This window comes from Neoarius graeffei, chromosome 7, assembly GCF_027579695.1.
Source record: "Neoarius graeffei isolate fNeoGra1 chromosome 7, fNeoGra1.pri, whole genome shotgun sequence".
Lineage (NCBI taxonomy): Eukaryota > Metazoa > Chordata > Actinopteri > Siluriformes > Ariidae > Neoarius > Neoarius graeffei.
The window spans coordinates 69,647,107-69,670,387 of NC_083575.1; the positions used below are offsets into that span (position 1 = coordinate 69,647,107).

At 42.4% G+C, this 23,281-nt stretch overlaps 1 protein-coding gene and 1 non-coding gene across 2 annotated transcripts in view; one reads left to right on the forward strand and one right to left on the reverse strand.

Annotated features, from left to right (window-relative positions):
• Window positions 1–14,866, reverse strand: part of si:dkey-103j14.5 (isoaspartyl peptidase/L-asparaginase) — a 54,357-nt gene extending 39,491 nt beyond the window's left edge. Inside the window, exons 1-2 of the mRNA XM_060924829.1 lie at window positions 14,677–14,866; window positions 4,955–5,097 (exon numbers count right to left, since the gene is read on the reverse strand). Of these exons, the coding sequence (XP_060780812.1) occupies window positions 4,955–5,097; window positions 14,677–14,866 (333 nt within the window). The remainder of the gene's footprint in view (window positions 1–4,954; window positions 5,098–14,676) is intronic.
• On the forward strand, window positions 9,134–9,261 carry LOC132889836 (U6atac minor spliceosomal RNA). Its single transcript, XR_009655112.1, has one exon. It is a non-coding gene; the product is annotated as a U6atac minor spliceosomal RNA (small nuclear RNA).
• Window positions 14,867–23,281: the final 8,415 nt, after the last annotated feature.

The window sequence follows — 23,281 nt, forward strand, 5'->3', positions numbered from 1 at the left end:
TTATAGCAAACTTCTTAGGGAGGGAGGTGTGACACCCATCTGCGCCCCCTTCAGGTTGGCCCTGCCAGTGCACGGGCATGGGCTGAACCTGAGCCTAAGTGCTTTGTCTGCACCTGTATTTAGGGTGGGGCTATAAAAGGGTTTCTGTCTCTCTCTCAGGGGGGCTGGAAGCACTTCTTTTCGGTTTTTGTAGGCACTATTTTTGATATTTTCTCTCACACAGGTACTTTGACTCCTTTCTCAATCTGTCCCCCTTTACATTTCTTTAGCTCTTACTTTCTCATTTATTTTATTTATTATATACTGATGCGTTCATTCACCCACTAATGCATGATATTGATCATTATCTTTTTCATACCCCTATTTGATTGATTATTAATGCTGGTAATAATAAATTTATTATTGATTTGAACCATTTTGTGTCTTGTCCCTCATTATGTGATGGTAAACGAGTCTGCCGTTATACAAGTCACTGAGAAACCTTTGCCCTGTCCATGTTGGAAAACTTGAAGTTAGTTTTACCTCTGAATGTTACAAAGCACAAACACTGGAGACTCCTTCCAAAAATGTTTGACAGAAAACTTCATCATATCAAAGATCAATCAAGTTTATTATTATTTTTTTATTTTTTTATGTCGCTCACTGTTTTTGTCAGTGGTACTAATTTCATGAAATTCGGAATCAACAGGATTCCTCAAATTTCAAGGACTTTACGGAGGATCCTTGCAGAGTGGATGATAACAGTTTTCTGCAACTCAACAATCCTTGTTCTTATTCCCAGGTCATCTAATCTCTTCGATAATTGTCTTGGTGTTGTACCGAGTGCTCCTATTACGATTGGAATGACTTTTGTTCTCATATTCCATAGCTTTTGTAGTTCTCTTGCTAGATCTTGGTACTTCTCTATTTTTTTATTTCTTTTTCATTTACTCTACTGTCATATGGCATGGCAAAGTCTATTATTTTACATTCCTTCTTTTCTTTATCAATCAATACGGTATCAGGTCGTCTGGCTTCTATGGCACGGTCAGTCTGGATGTTGAAATCCCACAGTAACTTACAGCTGTCATTTTCTGTTCCTTTTTTCGGTTGGTGATCATACCATCTTTCTGTTACTTTATACCTTCGGCACAGTTCCCAATTAATTTTTATTCCCAGCCGATCATGCCTAAGTTTATACTCTTTTTTGAGCGAGCATGTTATATTCATTTACAACGTGATTCACTGTTTCGTCTATCTCTCCACACAACTGACACTTGCTCTCTTCCTGTGTTTTATCAATCTTAGACTTGATAACACTGGTTCTTATTGCTTGTTCTTGGGCTGCTAAAATTAATGATTCAGTTTCATGTTTTATTCCAGTTCCTTTAAGCCACAACCATCTTTCTTTTTCTGTCTCATTATCTGTTTGTCTTAAAAACTGGCCATGTAATGTTTTCTCCTTCCAGTCCTGTTTCCTTTCAGTTTCCTTTCGATTCTTAAATTCAGTCACACCCTCTCCTTGAAAATCATCAATCTGTCTTGCAGCCACTAACAACCTTTTGTTGCTGCTTCTCACATAATTTTCAAATCCAAGCATAGCAAGGTCAGTAGCATCTTCTACGCTTAAAAGTCCTCTACCACCTTCTTTCCTGGGGATATAAAGTCTGCTTGTATTACAGCATTATTATTATTATTATTATTATTATTATTATTATTATTATTATTTGACAGGCTCACCCAAACTGAACAGCTGAAGATTGGGGGTGGGGTGTCACCTGGTCTTTTTCCAGTCTTCAACTGCCCAATTTGGGTGAGTCTGTGTCCATGATAGCTTCAGGCTACATCCACACGACAACGGCAACAAGATGTTATTTAAAAAAATATCGCGTCTGTCCAAATGGGCAATGATCAGTAAAATATCAGGTCCATATGGCAACGCAACGCTTGCTGAAAACGATGCAATACACATGCCACACCTCTAGGGGCACTGTAAGACGGTCCGTTCGGAGACACCAGAACAATAGAAGAAGTAAGGACGCATGCGCATAAACTATTATGCTCGAGACTTCATATTAGCCACAAAGTCAGAAAGATCTGTTCGTAAAATTACATTATAATGACCAAATACAATGAAAAGTATTTTTCCAGTCTCACCTGTGAAAGGTAATCCCATGTGATCTCGTTTGGATGGCAAACCTGTTGGTACAGTTAAACGCAGCACATGAATGAGGCATCTTTATTCTCCGCTTTGACCCATCCAATATGGCGGCGAGGATGACGTATGATTCTATGCGGAAGGCGGCGTCTTTAATGGTCCGGAATAAATTGAATGCTACACGTTGATGGATTAATTTGTTCTTCTACGCCCTTTTTGAGGAATATATTGTAGGACTTAAACCAACATCTGAAGAGGTGAGATCGCTCCTTTTTTTCCCTATTTTTGCTGGCAGGATTGACTCTGCCCTAAGGGCAGAGTCTCTCTCTCTCTCTCTCTCTCTCTCTCTCTCTCTCACTTTGCACCATTACACAATAAATATTCACAGTGAAAATATTTTGTAAGCGCATTTCATGAACCAAGTTATAGGATTTGTTGACAACTCACATCAAGTTCGTTACACTTCTACCTGGCGTGAAGCACTCACAGTCATGTGGTTGTGACGTCATCGTAAACAAATCCGTTCTACTCATCCAGACGACTTCGCAACGGCAATGTTGCCAGATCTTTCCACTCTGGAACCCGTTCTCAAAAGATTGCGTTTTGGGGCACCCAAAACGCCGGTGCCGTGTGGACGCCAGGCCGAAACGATAAACAATTGTATCGGATTCACCTGAATCCGTTGCTGTGTGGACAGGGCCTCAGATTCTGGTTCTTGGCTGACAGGAGAGGAACCTGATGTGTAGCCCATCCACTGCAAGGTTTGATGTGTTGCGCATTCTGAGATGCTTTTCTGCTCACCACAGATGTAAAGAGTGCTTATTTGAGTTACAATAGACTTCCTGTCAGCTTAAAGCAGTCTGGTCATGCTCCTCTGATGTCTCTCATCAACAAGGTGTTTCAACCTGCAGAACCTCCACACACAGGCAACATGCTTTCTGTTTTTTTGCACCATTTTATGTAAACTCTAGTGATTGTTTTGTGTGAAATTCCCAGAAGATCAGGAGTTTTTGAAATACTCAAACCAGCCCATCTGGCACCAAAATACCACGGTTAAAGTCACAGAGATCCCACTTTTTCTTCATTCTGATGTTTGATGTGAACATAAATTGAGGCTTTTGACCTGTATCTGCTGCAGTGTGCTGCTGCCACATGATTGGCTGATTAGTTAACTGCACAAATGTGCAGGTGTACAGGCGTATCAAATAAAGTGGATGGTGTGTGTAGATTATAAGGAGTGTCTGCCAAGTCCTTACAGTACAAAATTACTAAAAATTGTATATTTAATAGCACAGCCCCATACTTAAGAGAAATGCATCGACCTGATTTTTGATGACTTTGACCATATGACGTATGTACAGGCATATGAATGATAAATGTGTATCACCACAGGGAACCCAACTGTAATTGCAAGGCAACGCATCTCATAAACACTTGACCACCGGACAACAAAATTTGCATCTTTATTTACATAAGAGAGATTTTTATCCAGCACTTATTTTTAATTAGCTTTTTAAAAAATTAAAGTGAGATTATTTGCTAACACATTTTATGGAAAATATTCGCGACACTTTCATATAAAACTAGTTAAAAGAGTTTTATTAGTCCACAAGCTTGTTGGACAGTTGACAGTTTGTCATGTAAGGGCGATAGTTGGATGTTACTGCAGGAATAGTTTTATTGAAAGCACGCTAGCAAACAGATCCAAAACAGAGACAAAGGCAGAGTCAAAAAACAGGCAGTGGTCAAGTGAGGCACAGACAGGATATCGGAGGTAATACAATACTCACCGTCCAAAAGCACAAACAGGGTCAAAACCAGAAAAGCGATACAAAATACAAGGCTTTCGCAAAGTCTGTGTGTTACTAACAGTCCTTATACTGTATGTATGTGCTGTGATTGCACTCTAATCAGGAACAGGTGCATGGTAATTAGTCCTAATGGTGTGCGCATGCTTTTCACTTTGCATCTGCATGCTCCAAGTTCCAACACGTGTGAATGTGACACATGTAACCAGACAACTGTTTAGCATAGCAAGTTTGATATTTGATCATAACTATATAGTAATGATGTAAAGTGAAAGCACTGGTTCACTGCGGACCACCAGGCACCCAGCAGAGTCACACCATAATAAATGGCGTGACATTGTTTCTGGCACATGGCATGTGGTGTCAAAGAAAGGATTAAATATGTATTCATAACTGTGATGCACATCTAATTATTGTATCACTGTCACAAGACAATGCAGCAATTTATTGACGTGAAATACATGACACTACACAATTCAGTGGTTCATATGCTATAATAAAATATTATTATTCTATTCAGGTCGATTTTGTGTCCTTGCAGATATTTTGCTCCTACACTCTCATGGCAGCTCCGCTTTCTAGGCAGTGCCTAAATATCTATATTATACAAATGTCTCTGTAGAAACAAGCACATATAAACCTCTGATATGCATTAAAGCCAGCACTACTGTCATAGTTGCTGTGATAGCAGCACTCTGATATACTATGATATTATTATACAACAAATAAAATTATACAAGATTTTTACTCATTTCAATTTTGGAATTTGATTGGTTGATCATTTTTCTTTCATTTGTCAATTTCACTATGAGAAATATTAGATAAATTTGTCTATATCCAAGCTGTTTTTACTGGAATTTTGTTTATTGCACTGCAGGTCAGTGCAGAACAACACAATGTACAGAGAAGTGAGCATGAAGAATGACAGAAAATTTAAAATAGCTAGTTCCTTTTTGATTACTAGTTCATTTTCACAAAGAAAAGTGAAATAAAATGGTGAAAACTGCACCTTTTCCATCACAGCACGGGCAAGGCTAACTGGGTTAGCAACATTTATAGCTGAAGAAACAGCACCGGCGCTGAGTGTTTTTCCCTCCATGATCATGGCATCTAGCTCCACGTCTCCATCAGTATTCAGCACAGCGCCATGACCTACAGCAAGACAGCAACACTGCCACATGAGTCTGTTCTACCAGAGGAGCACGACTGCTCACTTCACCATCCCTCACCACCACACCTGTGCTTTCAGCAGGCTGCCTCTCAGTTCCTCTGGCTATACACTTTCTCTTGGTGGAAAGAAAAAGAGGAGAAATTAAGTCCAACCTTTAGGTTTGGACTTCCTTACACACTCAGTGTTCAAGTGGGATGCACTCTGTCAACTGAAACCTGCTGGGAGAGATGACGGTAAGTACCATCATCTGAGCAAGCTCTCAGCGGAAGTTTCGACTTGTACTTATAGACCCCTATTTTAGAGCTGTGCACAGAAGCATAGGGTGAGGAGCTGTTTGATTCAGGCACACTTTAGCTCCCACTATTTCCATCAGAGTTTAAAACGGGCCCAGTTAAAAGATTTCACACTTTAGTTAGCTGACAATTTCAAAATTAATACACCTGATTCAGTAAAACACATTTTATAAAGTTTAGGGTGACTTTACAGAATGTGAATACTACATAGAGAACTATATGGCTTCTTCTCTTAAAAAAAGAAAAAAGAAAGAAAAGAAAGAAGAAGGGGCGGCATGGTGGTATAGTGGTTAGCACTGAAGAAGAAGAAGAAGAAGAAGAAGCCTTAATTTGTCACATGCACACTCAAGCACAGTGAAATTCCTCTCTGTATTTAACCCATCTGAAGCAGTGAACACACGCATGCATACACACAAGTGAGCAATGGGCACACACACATACCCAGAGCAGTGGGCAGCTATGCTACAGCATCCGGGGAGCAGTTGAGGGTTAGGTGCCTCGCTCAAGGGCACTTCAGCCCAAGGTCGCCCCATGTTAACCTAACCACATGTTTTTGGACTGTGGGGGAAACCGGAGCACCTGGCAGAAACCCATGCAGACATGGGGAGAACATGCAAACTGCACACAGAAAGGCCCCCATCAGCTGCTGGGCTCAAACTCAGAACCTTCTTGCTGTGAGGCGACAGTGCTAACCACTACACCACCGTGCCTGTCACCTCACAGTAGAAGGTTCTGGGTTCGAGGCCATTGGCTGACAGGGGCCTTTCTGTGTGGAGTTTGCATGTTCTCCCCGTGTCCGTTACCCCTTTTCCACCAAATCAGTTCCAGGGCTGGTTCGGGGCCAGTGCTGGTGCTGGTTCACAACTCGTTCAACTTGTGAGCCAGCTGAGAACCAGTTTGCTTTTCCATAGCTCGCGGTGCTAAGGTAAGATACGTCATTACGTTGCTGTATACGTCAGTTACGTCGTTGTATACGTCATTACGTCGCTACGTTTGCATAAACCTTGGCGCGAATATCGAAGCAAAAACAACACGGAAGAAGCAGCAGCAGCAACAATAATAATAATAATAATGGATGACTTCGCATTTGTACAGCTGCTGCTTCTCATAAGTTAAAAATGGCGATCTTTCGCGGTCTTGTTATTGTTGTTGGTCTTAACAACTCCGCCCCCCTGCTGATGTAAGCGGTTCTTTCCTCTGGCCCAGCAGAGAGTTGGTGCTAGCCTGGAACCGGTTTTTCTGGCCCCAGAGCCAGTTCTTTGCCAGTGGAAACAGAAAATCCGGTTCCAAACTAAGCACTGGCCCCGAACCAGCCCTGGAACTGCTTTGGTGGAAAAGGGGCATGTGTGGATTTCCTCCGGGTGCTCCGGTTTCCCCAACAGTCCAAAGACATGCAGGTTAGGCTAATTGGTGGCTCTAAATTGACCATAGGTGTGAATGTGAATGGTTGTTTGTGAACATTGCTGATCATTTGCAGTTTGCTTAAGATCACGTGGACAAGCCAGAAGGCTATTTAATGTTTTGTGAACGGATGAGACCAAAGTAGAACTTTTTGGTTTAAATGAGAAGCGTTATGTTTGGAGAAAGGAAAACACTGCATTCCAGCATAAAAACCTTATTTGGGCCTGTTTTGCTGCATCTGGGCCAGGACGGCTTGCCATCATTGATGGAACAATGAATTCTGAATTATACCAGTGAATTCTAAAGGAAAATGTCAGGACATCTGTCCATGAACTGAATCTCAAGAGAAGGTGGGTCATGCAGCAAGACAACGACCCTAAGCACACAAGTCGTTCTACCAAATAATGGTTAAAGAAGAATAAAGTTAATGTTTTGGAATGGCCAAGTCAAAGTCCTGACCTTAATCCAATCGAAATGTTGTGGAAGGACCTGAAGCGAGCAGTTCATGTGAGGAAACCCACCAACATCCCAGAGTTGAAGCTGTTCTGTACGGAGGAATGGGCTAAAATTCCTCCAAGCCGGTGTGCAGGACTGATCAACAGTTACCGGAAACATTTAGTTGCAGTTATTGCTGCACAAGGGGGTCACACCAGATACTGAAAGCAAAGGTTCACATACTTTTGCCACTCACAGATATGTAATATTGGATCATTTTCCTCAATAAATAAATGACCAAGTATAATATTTTTGTCTCATTTGTTTAACTGGGTTCTCTTTTTCTACTTTTAGGACTTGTGTGAAAATCTCATGATGTTTTAGGTCATGCAGACATATCGAAAATTCTAAAGGGTTCACAAACTTTCAAGCACCACTGTACATGTGTGTGTTCACTGTTTCAGATGGGTTAAATGCAGAGGAGGAATTTCACTGTGTGTTTAAAGGGAAACTGAAGTCATTTTTAAACTTGCTTTATTTCTTAATTAATGTGTTATTCAATTATGTTTTTGGTTTTATTAACCTTATATTGTGACTCGTATTGGCAACTAACTGCAATTATACTTATCGGCCTATTCCGTTTTTAGCCATGTTGAATTTAGTTCCTTTGGTCCACAGCAGGCGTCGCTTATTCACGCAATCTTTGAGACTTCAAAAGAGGGCGTGCGTGTCTTTTGACAACGTTGGCAGATGTTGGTCACTTTGATTTCCGCTGTACGTTTTACTTCCGTCCTATGATGTCTCGCACAGGTCTCAACGAATCTCGTTTATGGCCATTGCTTTGATATATGGACTGATATATTACATAGCGTATTTCAAACACTCATAACTTGCTACAGCGGTGACAAAATAGCTATTAAAAAAGCATTCCTATATTTAATAAAATGAGAAATATAATTTTGATAATAAAAAAATTGCCTTCAGTTCTCCTTTATGTCTGTGCTTGAGTGTGCATGTGATAAATAAAAGCTTCTTCTCGCTTCTTCTTCTGCTCTCATATTTGTATTTGTAACCTGAGGTAAGGAGCAAAGCCAATTAAAATACTTTAGCAATTTCCTTAACTAAGTTATTGAATTGCATTGATGCAGCCATGTTATAATCACATTTAATATTAAACTATCAGCAAATACCATGTGTAAGAAATTACACTGCCTGAAAAGCATGGTTTCTTCTGATGTGATCTGAATCCACAAACCTCAGGTTCCTGTCTGGCAGGGCATAAGCCTTCTAATCATCACTGTCCAAAAGAAAGGATGTCACATTTGTCCTCATTTACACCAGGGAGTTAAGCAAAGCACAGGCTGAGAATGGGAGTAGATTATAAAGACCAGGGCTGTGTTCAAGTCTATGAACTCAAATGAGTGCATGAGTAGAATAGAGGAAGTGAATGTATAAATTTAAAGAGATTTTTTTCCAAAACATTTCAGTACTTGTTTTTGGAATCCTGTTACCTGTTTGGGCCTGCCTTGTACAAATCATGTTCCCATGTTTAACTCTTGACACTGTGAACCTGAGGCAGTAGTTGCTTTTGTTGTTTATCGGATTCTGTGGTGTTGGGTCCTGTAGACTGACTTTCAATTGTATTTAACAGTTATTCCATGAAATTGAGTCGTACATGAGCTGAGGGCCAACGAGGCGTAGCACCGAGTTGGCTATAAGCCGTGTACGACAAGATTGAGTGGAATAACTGTTTTATTCTATCCACTTTCACTGGATTTTGAGAAACAGAACATTTTTATTTTTAGTTTTTGCAAATTCGATAAATAAAAACTTTATACAAGATGTCCGACAAAATAATTTCCACTTAGAATGTAAACAAACTGGTGAAGTGTTGTATGAAAGGAGAGAAGGTTAGCACTCCCCTTGACAAGATTGGAAGAGGTCCTAGTGGCCTGCAACACACATATGGTTAAGGCATTGCCACCTACTTTGTAGCATCTCTAACCAAGTTTTTTGTGGGTGGCCGGTGGTGTAGTGGTTAGCACGGTCGCCTCACAGCAAGAAGGTTCCGGGTTCGAACCCAGCGGCCGACGAGGGCCTTTCTGTGTGGAGTTTGCATGTTCTCCCCGTGTCTGCATGGGTTTCCTCCGGGTGCTCCAGTTTCCCCCACAATCCAAAGACATGCAGTTAGGTTGACGTGGGGTGGCCTTGGGCTGTGGTGCCCTTGAGCAAGGTACTGAACCCCTGACTGCTCCCCAGGTGCTCTAGTGTGGCTGCCCACTGCTCTGGGTGTGTGTGCGTGTGTTCACTGCTTCAGATGGGTTAAATGCAGAGGATGAATTTCCCTGTGCTTGAAGTGTGCATGTGACGAATAAAGGTTTCTTCTTCTGAAATGACAGAAGCAATTTGTCAAAATTGCTATAATAATAATTCTTGAAAATAAAAAAAGATACGTTCTTACCATCAAATACTTTTATTCCATAATTTGTTGCTTTTTTGTATTTTTTTTTTGGGGGGGGGGTTCTTCTTATTCTTTAGGGTTTTATTGGTGGTTGGCAAACCAACTTAAAGGTGCATTACCACCACCAACTGGGCTGGAGCATGGAACAGGATATATTGGGGGGGGGGGAACAAAAAACCTTATTCTTTTAGCTATTTCTGTTTTTTTTTAAAAATACTTGATAATCTTGGGGGTTTTGTTTTCGAGTACATTTTTAATTTGTCCTTGGTTAGTTCAACAACATGCTCCACCATTTTGTTTTTCTCTACTCATGGTATATGAGCTGATAGCCTAGTAGTAGAGTAGCCAATTGCGATTGCTCATATCCAGTGAATGTGGATAGAATAAGTTGGAATATCATGTTGGAATATCATGTTGGAATTGTTCTTATAGTTCCAGCTGAAGGAACTGGCAGCAGCTGCACTGAGGAAGTGATGCATTTAGACTCTAAATATAAACACTCCTTTGCTATCTGAGACACAGCATATCTAAGCTTACAATTCTGTAGCACTTATTACTTTTTTTCTTTTGGCACCTCACAGCTCTAGCATTCCTGGTTCGATAACCAGCTCAGGTTACTGTTTGTGTCGAATTTCTGTGCATATTTTCTTCATTTCAGTGTAGGTTTTCTCAGGTTTCCTTCCATCTCGCAAATTTGGGTATGCTACATCATCCTTCGGAGTAATGTGTACCGGTATATGCATGGTGCCCTGTGTTGGACTGGTGTCCCATCCAAGGTGTATTCCCACCTTATGCAGTGTTCTCAGGATAGCCATCAGTTACAATGTGACCCTGTCCAGGATAAAGCAGTTAATGAAGATGAACTAATAAGGTATATACATTTTAAAGGTGTTAGATGCTCTGGGTTCAGTCTGACCTCTATACAGTATAATCTGTGGTACTCTACTGCTTGTATTGAATAAACACTTTCACCTTTTCCATCTAGTTTGGAGAAATCCTTGTTTTCCTTAAACATGGTATCCCCAGGGTGGCATGGTTGCCTCACAGTAAGCAGGTTCTGAGTCTGAACCTGCCGGCCAACCAGGGCCTTTCTGAGTGGAGTTTCCATGTTCTTCCTGTGCCTGCATGGGTTTCCTCCAGGTTTCCTCCCATAGCGCAAAGACATGTGGAGGAGGTCAACTGGCTACTCTAAGCCCATGTTTACATTAGACCGTATCAGCGGATCATCAGATTAACGTTTTTAAAATGATTAGTGTGCACACAGCAACACCAATACACGATTTGCGTGCACACAGCAACACCAATACACGGATACGCTCGGCTCCGCAGGCATCCTGCGCTCCAAATCACTCCGCCCTGAACAGTGAGTGCCCTCTGGAGGGTGCGCACTCCGGCCCTGCGCAGCTCACAGAGCACGCGAGTGAAGTGCACAACCTGTGATTCGGGACTGAGCCGCTGTGTGTGTGATCCCAGGGCATATCACTTACCACTTGCAAGTGGAAGGATGGCAAGCCTAAAGACAATCATAACTACACAATGGGCAGTATTTGCATCAGTATTTGCAGTATTTTCATACTTTTATACTCTTTAATGAAAGGTGATACAAGGCGGAAGTCCGCGCCGTTTTTCAGCAGTCACGTCACATGACCAACGCCAGCGAATCAGGAAGGTGGATGTCACAGTGACGTTGTCCAATGACGACGCCAGCTAGAGCTCAGCACAGCGTATTCACGTATCTCAATGTTTACACAGCACCGGAGCTGACACGATCTGGATTGAATACGTGGACCCTGGCGGATTCCCGTTTCCCGGCGTTTCCAGGCGGTTTAATGTAAACGGACAGTGCATCCGCGAAGAAAACGAGACAGATACGGTCTAATGTAAACTTGGCCTAAATTGCCCATAAGTGTCAATGTGAATGTGAATGGCTGTTTGTCTCTGTGTTAGCCCCGTGATAGAATGGCGAACTGCCCAGAGTGTACCCTGTCTCTCGCTCAAAGTCAGCTGGGATCGGCTCCAGCTTCCCAGATAGCACACCAATGTCAGTCCATCAGAGGTATGACCAGTGGGCCTTCATTGAGCCGACGTCGGCAAGCCGATAAAGAAAAAAAGGATGCAGATATTCACTTTAACTGTTCTCATATGTTTTTATTCTAAAGATTATTCAGTTATAACAGACCTGGTGACTTGTCCAGGGTATACCCCGCCTTTCGCCCGTAGTCAGCTGGGATGGGCTCCAGCTTGCCTGCGACCCTGTAGAACAGGATAAAGCGGCTAGAGATGATGAGATGAGATTATAACAACAGCAGGGTAGTATTATAACTTTTTTTATTTTCAGAATCTGCAGAATATTTTCAGAATCCTGCTAGCGACAGTGAGCGGTAAACACATCTGGTGGTCCATTATCGGACCACCAGTAGCTCGCGGGTGGCAGGACACGTGAGAGTAATGAGATCTCGTTTTTTTTCCCTTTATCAGCTTGCTGATGTTGGCCCGACAAAGGCCCGCTGGTCATACCGCTGATGGACCATCGGGGAAGCCGACAGTGGGCCAACGTAGGTGTGCTATCTGGGTTACCTGTGACTCTCACTGGAGAAGCAGTATAGATAATGGATGAATGGATGGCATACTAAAATTGTGATATTAGGTTATTACTGTGAATTTTTCAGAACATTTCAAACCTATTTTGAATACTGCAGAAAGAGAACCTCATGAGCAACAGCAACTCTATCAATTCTTAACTGCATCATATGTGTATTCACTATGCTTTGAAAAACCCAAACGTCCCCTTTGGGACATGATGCACTCCACTCATTTACACCTTTCTGTGTGCATCTCCTCTCTAAGTATCACTAGATCACTACATTAATCATCTATTGATCAGCATTTCAGACACTGAAGTAGAGTTTGCTACTCCAGTGTATTAACTGATCCCCATGGTGAAGTGCTGATTTTGCTACTCTTCTACGAAGAGGTTCTGCTGTTTCACCTATGGTGGCAGTTCACAATCACAAATGAGATAGACCCTGACAGACAGGTTGCGTTAATGAAGTGTCTTATTTGCTCCCTGCTGGCTCACTGTAATCTGATGAATACTCAAGGACCTCTCTTCCTGCTCTCAGGATAATCATTAACGGCAAATTGGCAGTGAAACATGGTCTAAGTTCCAGCTTAAGAGGAAGCCAGCATACTGTACAGCATAATTTTAAAGGTTACTCTTCTGTTTGTGAAGAAAAAAATAACCCAAGGTTAAGCAAACTTTGGTGTTATGTTTAAAAAATGGTGTTAGTTCAAACATATACAATTTGTGAAAGACTGTTTGGTTGGTTTGAGTCAGTTGCTTTAAATATACATACAAAATTATTTTTACAAAATATATTTTCACTGGAGATTATCTTAGGAGGGCGGCACGGTGGTGTAGTGGTTAGCGCTGTCGCCTCACAGCAAGAAGGTCCGGTTTCGAGCCCCGGGGCCGGCGAGGGCCTTTCTGTGTGGAGTTTGCATGTTCTCCCCGTGTCCACGTGGGTTTCCTCTGGGTGCTCCGGTTTCCCCCACAGTCCAAAGACATGCAGGTTAGGTTAACTGGTGACTCTAAATTGACTGTAGGTGTGAACGTGAGTGTGAATGGTTGTCTGTGTCTATGTGTCAGCCCTGTGATGACCTGGCGACTTGTCCAGGGTGTACCCTGCCTTTCGCCCGTAGTCAGCTGGGATAGGGTCCAGCTTACCTGCGACCCTGTAGAACAGGATAAAGCGGCTAGAGATAATGAGATGAGATTATCTTAGGACATTTTGACCTGCAAGTAACCCATTGAAATTACTTATTTTTTTTTACCACAAAAACCATGTATTTACTCCCTGCAACACTGCCTCCATATCTCATTATTAGGAGGACACAATCATTTAAAGAGCATTTGCACATTTCTCTCCATAAGTATTCATTATCTTGCTGATGACTAAGCTTCACGGTGGTGTAGTGGTTAGCGCCGTCGCCTCACAGCAAGAAGGTCTGGGTTCGAGCCCTGTGGCCGGCGAGGGCCTTTCTGTGTGGAGTTTGCATGTTCTCCCCGTATCCGCGTGGGTTTCCTCTGGGTGCTCCGGTTTCCCCCACAGTCCAAAGACATGCAGGTTAGGTTAACTGGTGACTCTAAATTGACCGTAGGTGTGAGTGTGAATGGTTGTCTATGTGTCAGCCCTGTGATGACCTGGCAACTTGTCCAGGGTGTACCCCGCCTTTCACCCGTAGTCAGCTGGGATAGGCTCCAGCTTGCCTGCGACCCTGTAGGACAGGATAAAGCGGCTAGAGATAATGAGATGAGATGACTAAGCTTATGAAAAAATAAAGTATATTTAACATTTATTCCACGAAATTGAGTCATACATGAGCTGATAGCCGAAGAGGTGTGTAGATATAAGCCATGTACGACGAGACTGAGTGGAATAACTGTTATTATATCCACTTTCACTGGATTTTGAGAAATGGAGCATTTTTCTTTTTTGCAAATTTGATAAATAAAAACTTTATACAAAAAGTCCAATAAAATCATTTCTGCTTAGCAGACACATGACAAATTGCATTCATAGTAAAATATTCAAATTTGACAACATTTACACGAACAGTTGATCAAAGAAAGCACATTTTATTGACAAAATTAAGCTTCAAACTTTTCGAGTGGAGTTTTTATTTCGTCTTCGGTTGATTCAGCAACACGCGCCGCCATTTTGTTTTTCTCTACTCATGGTGTTTGAGCTGATAGCCTAGTAGTAGAGTAGCCAATCAGAGAGTGTGATTACTCGTATCCAGTGAATGTGGATAGAATAATAGTGTTTATATTATGCATTATACAAGGGCACTGTTATGAAATCTAAAAGGATGACACTAATAAATAGTGAACAGAAATGTTCACTTTGGAGAAAATCAATTAGGAAAGTTAGGTACTATTGATTTAAGATGATGACACTGGCACTGACCTGCATCAAAAACTGAATTATCCTCCATCACTCTCACGGCCACTTCAACAGCATCCAGCGCACTCCCCCCACTCTTCAGAATAACACTCCCTGCCCGAGCAGCAGCTTTGACCCCGGCCACTGATGCCTCAGCCAATACGTCGGGTATGGCCCATGCGCCACCATGCGCCACCAACACAGCTTTCATCATCACGTTTCAGCAGATAAACAAACAAACAGCCCACACTGTCAAGGGAGAGGAGAAATTACTGCCAGGTTCCACTTTCCCATGCATTGCCCTTGAACTGCAATGTGCCATGTAACACGGCCTATTATTCAGACGAGCACTGACAGAATTCTTGCAGCTCAGCTCAGTGGAACGGATTGTTTACAGGAAGTTGGCTGTCAGCCTCGCTGTCATGTTTATGTCTGATCCATTATTATGAGGGCCTGTTCCATTTGCCCTGCCTGGTGCACTCTCCATCAATATTTTTTTTAAATAATCAGTATTACAGCCTCTTCTTGCAGCAACAAAATGCATACACATTTCATTATGCTCTATCTCTTCAGCACAATGTAGAAAGCACTGATTATATTAATGAACATTCTCGTATTTTCAAGTTTAAGCTGCTCCCAGCTGACCAAAGCTTTAAAGCTGTCATATTGTATTTATAGCATTAGTCTATTTTCCCAGGACCTTTTGGCATCTATTCTCTTAAAGGTTCAACTGTGGTGTGTGTTAATTCTATGCATTTTACACCACCTGTCAGTGCCTTGCTCTCATTGAAATGAATGATAATGAGGAAATTTTGATGGCTCAAATATCAAAAGGGCTTTGTGAATGCAGTGTTACACTTTGTGCAGTAGAACAATAGGCTGTGTAGATTTCTTTTTATATATCTTTTCTCCAATTGTTTGAATGCATACTGTGTATGTATTTAGCAATGAAATATGTACAAAATATTTTTGCCATGGGGTGGCACGGTGGTGTAGTGGTTAGCGCTGTCGCCTCACAGCAAGAAGGTCTGGGTTCGAGCCCCGTGGCCGGCGAGGGCCTTTCTGTGCGGAGTTTGCATGTTCTCCCCGTGTCCGCGTGGGTTTTCTCCGGGTGCTCCGGTTTCCCCCACAGTCCAAAGACATGCAGGTTAGGTTAACTGGTGACTCTAAATTGACCGTAGGTGTGAATGTGAATGGTTGTCTGTGTCTATGTGTCAGCCCTGTGATGACCTGGCGACTTATCCAGGGTGTACCCTGCCTTTCGCCCGTAGTCAGCTGGGATAGGCTCCAGCTTGCCTGCGACCCTGTAGAAGGATAAAGCGGCTAGAGATAATGAGATGAGATGAGATATTTTTGCCATCCATTCATCCATTATCCGTAACCGCTTATCCTGTGCAGGGTCACGGGCAAGCTGGAACCTAACCCTAGCTGACTATGGGAGAGAGGCGGGGTACACCCTGGACAAGTCACCAGATCATCGTAGGGCTGACACATAGAGACAAACAACCATTCACATTCACACCTACGGTCAATTTAGAGCCACCAATTAGCCTAACCTGCATGTCTTTGGACTGTTGGGGAAACCGGAGCACCCGGAGGAAACCCACACAGACACGGGGAGAACATGTAAACTCCACACAGAAAGGCTCCTGTTGGCCACTGGGCTCAAACCCAGAACCTTCTTAAATATTTTTGCATATATCTACACAGCAAAATCCACATACCCAAATTAACACTGTCAGATTTAATTTCAACACTTTTAAAGTGTCTATATGGGTCCACCCTATTAGTGTTAATTTAACTCTTTTTGCAGTGTTGGTACCTTAACACTAATTTGGTGTCATTTTTCACTCTTTTTGGAGTTAAAAGTTAACACTTATTAACAACATCCAGTGTTAGTTTTTCTCAACACTGTTATGTAGTGTTAGACATTAACTCTCTCAGAGGATCATTTATTGACTATAAAAGTGTTAGCCCCATAACGCTTAAAAGGTGTAAATACAGCTCTTCCTGGAAATGATTTTCAAATTAAAGTTTGCTGAAATAAAGGTGGACATATTTTGTGTTTTATTTGCACCCCAAAAAAATGAAGTCACATTAAAAAATGTAACAATATGGAACAATATATGTCCTTTCACTCTCATTAGAATATTGCTCCTGAAATGGTCTACAGTAAGTCAACTGGTCAACAAAAATCAAAGCATGTTCATTACTTTGTTCCTGTATACAGTATGCATGAAAGTGTTCATCAAAATAAACGCAGGTCATTAGCACGGTCCCTCATGCAGCAGTCGGTGAAGCGCGCATAGATCTTCTGGCTTTAGCCAATCGATGTGTGTCTATGCAGTGGGCGGGGTGACATGAACACTTCAAGTGTAAAACCCAGGATCGAAGTTGAGAGTTAGAAGTTCAGAGTTAGTATTTATACAATTACACTGACAGGTTTGATTTAGTGATGCTTTGTTTTTACACCCGATTTTGACACCAACTACTTATCAACTGAAGTCAAATATAATGGATTTTACTCTATCAGAGTAAAATTAACTCTACTTTTGCTCAAATTTCACTAACACCCAAAATTTAACACTTCTGAATTTGCTGTGTATAATTTGTCTCATCTCATCTCATTATCTCTAGCCGCTTTATCCTTCTACAGGGTCGCAGGCAAGCTGGAGCCTATCCCAGCTGACTACGGGCGAAAGGCGGGGTACACCCTGGACAAGTCGCCAGGTCATCACAGGGCTGACACATAGACACAGACAACCATTCACACTCACATTCACACCTACGGTCAATTTAGAGTCACCAGTTAACCTAACCTGCATGTCTTTGGACTGTGGGGGAAACCGGAGTACCCGGAGGAAACCCACGCGGACACGGGGAGAACATGCAAACTCCACACAGAAAGGCCCTCGCCGGCCCCGGGGCTCGAACCCAGGACCTTCTTGCTGTGAGGTGACAGCGCTAACCACTACACCACCGTGCCGCCTGTATAATTTGTAGCTAGAATTTTTTATTCAAAGCTAGCTTGGTTCACCTGTCAACTGTATATGTGGACCATGTTTCATTCTGACACAACTGTCACTGATAGTCTGCATAAATGTACATTCTAGGCTAGAAAGAAATCAGCCACAGGCATGCTTCTTTATACCATGTGCATTCTCCCCACAATCGATGGTGGTGTTAATACTGGTTCCACAAAAGTTCAAAATAATCTGTTTTAAGATATTTGTTAAATGCCAAAAACCTTATATTGGTGTCTTTTTTGAAAGTCATGGAGGTTTAGCCCTGCTGGGTAATTTATCCCAGGCACCTGGGAACCCCTGAAACAGATCAACTATAAAGGAGTGTAAGAGCATGGCAGGTGCAGTGAATCGAAGGTTTTGTATACATCATTACAGATAGTGTAGTATGTAGTAGCATTTAACTAGACTAACATTTAACACTAAAAGGTTCTTTAATTTAAAAAATGTCCCCAGACTGTCTCAGAACTGAACACACTACTGCTGCTGTTCACGCTTTGTTGGTCCACGTCTATTAAGCTTTAAAGTAGGGTGTACTCGATTTTGTACCTTTTCAGTAGTTTCTATTATAAACCTTAAAGGTCATTGCCATTTTCTTCATGGAGCTGTAGTGACTTAGATTAGGCCTCTGCAGAGGCTCCAAGTGTGTGATTACCTTACCAAAAAGGTGCTTGCCTAAACCCAAAATGAGCTGAATAGTTAAGAAAAAAGAAGTAACTTAATTTTTATGCATAGGCTGTAAAATTAGCTTACCAATAATCTTCTCGGAGGAGCACAGGAGTGAGCAGCTGGTTAAAGCTGCTCTAGTAAACAAACCTTCAGTCCTCGCCCACTTCAGCCCTCTTCACCAACCACAATGCAGTCTGAAGTGTAAAGCTTGATCGCATGTGGCAATTGGACTTTGAAGTGGTGTATATAACTGTGTATAACCTTTTGCAGCCCTTTAACTCTCTCTCTCTCTGTGTGCATGGGTTTTCTAAATGAAGTGGATGGTGAGCACGTATACTGTATTTTTCACCACCAAGAGAATGACCCCAAACATACAACACATCTGAATAAACATACAAATGATTATTTTGGAATAGCGATTTCAGTCTTTACACTTTAAGCCTCAACAAATCTGTAGTCTGTAGTCTGAATTGAAGAGGGCAGATCACATACATAAACCTACACTGTAAAAAGTCTTGCATGATCATCCTGTAGCTTTAACACATAATTTACCATTTTAATTTACGTGATGCATTCTGATTTGATCTTAAATCACGTTTATTTGCTTTTCATTTACCAAAAAAGTACCAGTATTCTTAGAATTCATTTAGTTTTGTGCAACTAAAGTATTTTCTTTCAGCAGTTTCATCCCTGTTTGTGTGAAGTTACCACAAACTAATGAAAGTGAGTGCCAGTGAATTTCAGTCAAGTGACTTTTTTTGCATTGCCTAATCTTGTGTAGCTGGAGGTTCTGTTGGTATTGGAAATGGACCCATCACGTCCTCTGGAACAGTGAATGTGTGAATGCTCAAACAAAGCACTGTCTGTGGTTTTAAGCATCTATGCATGATTATGACTGCATGTCTACTTGATATCACTAGTCTGCACTGCTGAGGATCAACATGCCCAGGATCCCGCCTTTGCCTGCCACCCGGCTCACAATGCACCCGACTCCAGTGCCTGTCCTTGCGGGTGGTGAGCCCATATGGTGGCGGCTCCATGTAATTTCTTCGGGGTGGGCCCCATGGGCCAAGGCCTGGCTGCCAGATGCTTGCCGGCAAGCTCCCCTCCCAGGTCTGGTTCCAGGAGAGGGATACGGTTTCCTGCTTCTGGGCAAGGTGCTGCAGCTCCTTCTTTGCCGTTTCATCGGGGTCTTGAATCACTCTTAGTTTGGCCCCTGCCCTGGAAACAATTTGCCTTGGGAGACCCTACTAGGGACTAATGCTGTCTACAACACAGCTCCCAGGATCACTGGGACACCCAAGCCCTTCCACCATGTTAAGGTGGCAATTCTTTGGAGAGCCTGAACTGAGGTGGTTTGGGCATCTGATTAGGATGCCTCCTGGGTGCCTTCCTTTGGAGGTTTTCCAGCACGTCCAACTGGGAGGAGACCTCAGAGTAGACCCAGAACATGCTGGAGAGATTATATATCTCATCTGGCCTAGAAGTGCCCCAGGAGGAACTGGAAAGTGTTGCTGGAGAGCAGGGCCGTAACTACCATTGAGGACACCGAGGTCATGTCCTCGGCATTTTTTTCCCACGGTATTTTTTTTTTTTCACTCAGAAATGTGAAATTAATATATGATGAAAATCGTTCTGACTTTGATCGGTGGAAAATTCTAAATTCAGCTTGCATCCCCCTGTTCTCATTTGTTTGTCTAAAAATAAAGTCCACATAATCATTTTTAAACGAAGCTGAAATATCCGACATTGGAAACATTTCATATTAGGCAGCCTCGCGATAGTCAGCTAAGCACCGCGGGATATACAAGAGCTGAGAAGTGTTCTCATCAAGGTCCGACTCCGCAGCCAGGCAGTTTGTCAATTAGTCGTGGAATCTGAAAATTGACATAAGATGAAGAATTCTACTACACTAAAACAAACCAAACTCAGCTTTGGAAAGTCAACAAGTGAGAGAAAAAGAAAGAGGGAAGAAGGGGAGTTAATTTTGCCAGTCCGGAATGCTTATGATCATTAACAGTGCAATTTTAATTAGCATTTCAAGCAACAACAGTCGAAGCCACTTAGCTAGATAGGATTTTCGTTTTCCAGGCGGCACAAACTCTTTTATTCTCTCTCTCGATTTGATTTGGTGCGTTTCAGATCAGAAAAGGCTGGACAGTCGTGACCTGTTGTTTATGAAGTTATTGGATACTGACGAGACGAGCTATTTTGCTAACTTACCAGACTATAGGCTAACGTGAACACAAGACACTATTGTTTTGATCATTGGTTGTATTTTCGAACGGAAATGAAAACGGGTAGCAAACTTATTATGTTCACATTTTATTTACAACATGATGTACCACCTCATGACTGCTTTCTGTCAATCATGAAGAGCCCAGCCGCGTTCACAGCTCCTCCTCCAATCACCAGCTGGAGATGAGCCTCCTCCCAGGAAGTCTTGTCCCGCCCCTCTTATTGACTCCCATCCCCAGTGAGGCTCAGTCTCCGAATGTAGCGTTTTAGTCAGTTTTGTCCAATAACCGTCTAGTATTTTGCTATTGAAAAGGGCATATATTTTTTAAAAAGCAATTGAAGTCCATTCAGGCTCGGCTAGATTGCGTTGTCACTCTCACTCACTTATTCTCACTCACCCACACAATACTTTTGTGATCGTGCAGTTTTGAAATTGTTAAAATAAACATGTTCACCATGTTCATCTTGTTGGGCTTGTGATTTTGACTCGTTTCCAAAATGTATGAAAAGTCACCATATTAGGACATTTTTTTTTTGGCAAATAAGATGTATCGCAATGTTTGACCTCGGTATTTGAAAAATCCTGGTTACGGCCCTGCTGGAGAGAGGTACGCCTGGAATATCCTGCTTAGCCTGCTGCCACTGCAACCTGATGAGGGATAAGTGGAAGAAAATTGATGGATGGATGGATGTCTACTTAGTATGAAAACTGGCTTTCTAAATTTGAGGCTACATTAGCTTTGCTCATAAATTGGCATTTAGAAACTACTGTTAGATGCATAACATATTTGTTTTGATTTTGGTTGATCTAGTCTCATGTCTATAGTTGCCAGTGTAGTGTTAGCTGACAACAGGTAAGCTAGTTAGTATTAATTATCCATTGGCTGGGCTCAGTTATGAACATTCATCCATTATCCATAACCGCTTATCCTGTGCAGTGTCGCGGGCAAGCTGGAACCTATCCAAGCTGACTATGGGCGAGAGGCGGGGTACACCCTGGACAAGATGCCAGATCATCACATGGCTGATGAGCCTAACCTGCATGTCTTTGGACTGTGGGGGAAACCAGAGCACCCGGAGGAAACCCACGCAGACACAAGGACAACAGGTAAGCTAGTTAAAGTTAATTATCCATTGGCTGGGCTCAATTAGGAACATCCATCCATTATCTGTAACTGCTTATCCTATGCAGGGTCGCAGGCAAGCTGAAGCCTATCCCAGCTGACTATGGGCGAGAGGCAGGGTACACCCTGGACAAGTCGCCAGATCATCACAGGGCTGACACATAGAGACAAATGACAATTCACACTCACATTCACACCTACGGTCAATTTAAAGCCACCAATTAACCTAACCTGCATGTCTTTGGACTGTGGGGGAAACCGGAGCACCCGGAGGAAACCAACGCAGACATGGGGAGAACATGCAAACTCCATATAGAAAAGCCCTTGTTGACCACTGGGCTCAAACCCAGAACCTTCTTGCTGTGAGGCAACAGCGCTAACCACTACACCACTGTGCAGCCCCATTATTATTATTATTATATTTTTTGGTTAACCCTTCTTGCTGTGAGGTGACAGTGCCAACCACTACACCACTGTGCCGTCCCTCAGTTAGGACCATCCATCCATCCATCCATTATCTGTAGCCACTTATCCTGTCTTACAGGGTCTCAGACAAGCTGGAGCCTATCCCAGCTGACTATGGGCGAGAGGTAGGGTACACCCTGGACAACTTGCCAGGTTATCTCAGGGCTGACATATAGACACAGACAACCATTCACACTCACATTCACACCTACGGTCAATTTAGAGTCACCAGTTAACCTAACCTGCATGTCTTTGGACTGTGGGGGAAACCGGAGCATCCAGAGTAAACCCACGCAGACATGGGGAGAACATGCAAACTCCACACAGAAAGGCCCTCACTGGCCGCTGGGCTTGAACCCAGTGACGGTGCTAACCACTACACCACCGTGCCGCCCCTCAGTTAGGAGCATGATAATGTAAATCCCATTTCTGTCAAAGTTTAATAAGTGGTTCAAACACTTAAAGTTTAACACTTATTGAAACAATTCTTCCATTAGAATTAGGCCAGTTGGTTGGTTTTCAGTGTCAACCTTAAGTTTGTGCTTGAGTGTACGTGTGACAAATATAGGCTTCTTCTTCTTCTTAACAAAATGCTTTAAGTGTTATGTGTTGAATTTAAAGATTCTGCCTGCAAAGTTGAATTCTGGGCAAAATGTTCTGTTTCTACTGTTGTTGGAGTTTCGAGATGTTTCGCTGCTGCACACACTTTGTATCCTATACTGTATGTAAATGGTTTGCTGAGATAAAATGTGTCTTGCATATTACGATTCTGAAAATTGCCGAAGCAAGTGAGCAACAATATCACGTGACCACTGTGGGGCGTGTTTACCTACTTTTAACCAAAACAAATCATCATGGGCAAACATGATGGACTCAGCTCTCCTGCCAGCTAAAAGCCAGCGGAAAAGAAAAGGAAAGCCTGCCTAGTGAGTGCAACTGCAAGATAGAGCGAGGTTAGATGACGTCATTTTTTTGGATAGATAACTAAATCATTCTAGCTAGTCCTTAGCTATCTTAGAATGCATGGGCTCGACTCCACAGTAGCGAGTATGGAGTTATACACCTAATGTTTTGTTCTTACAGAGAAAGAAATGATAAGACAAAAGCAGT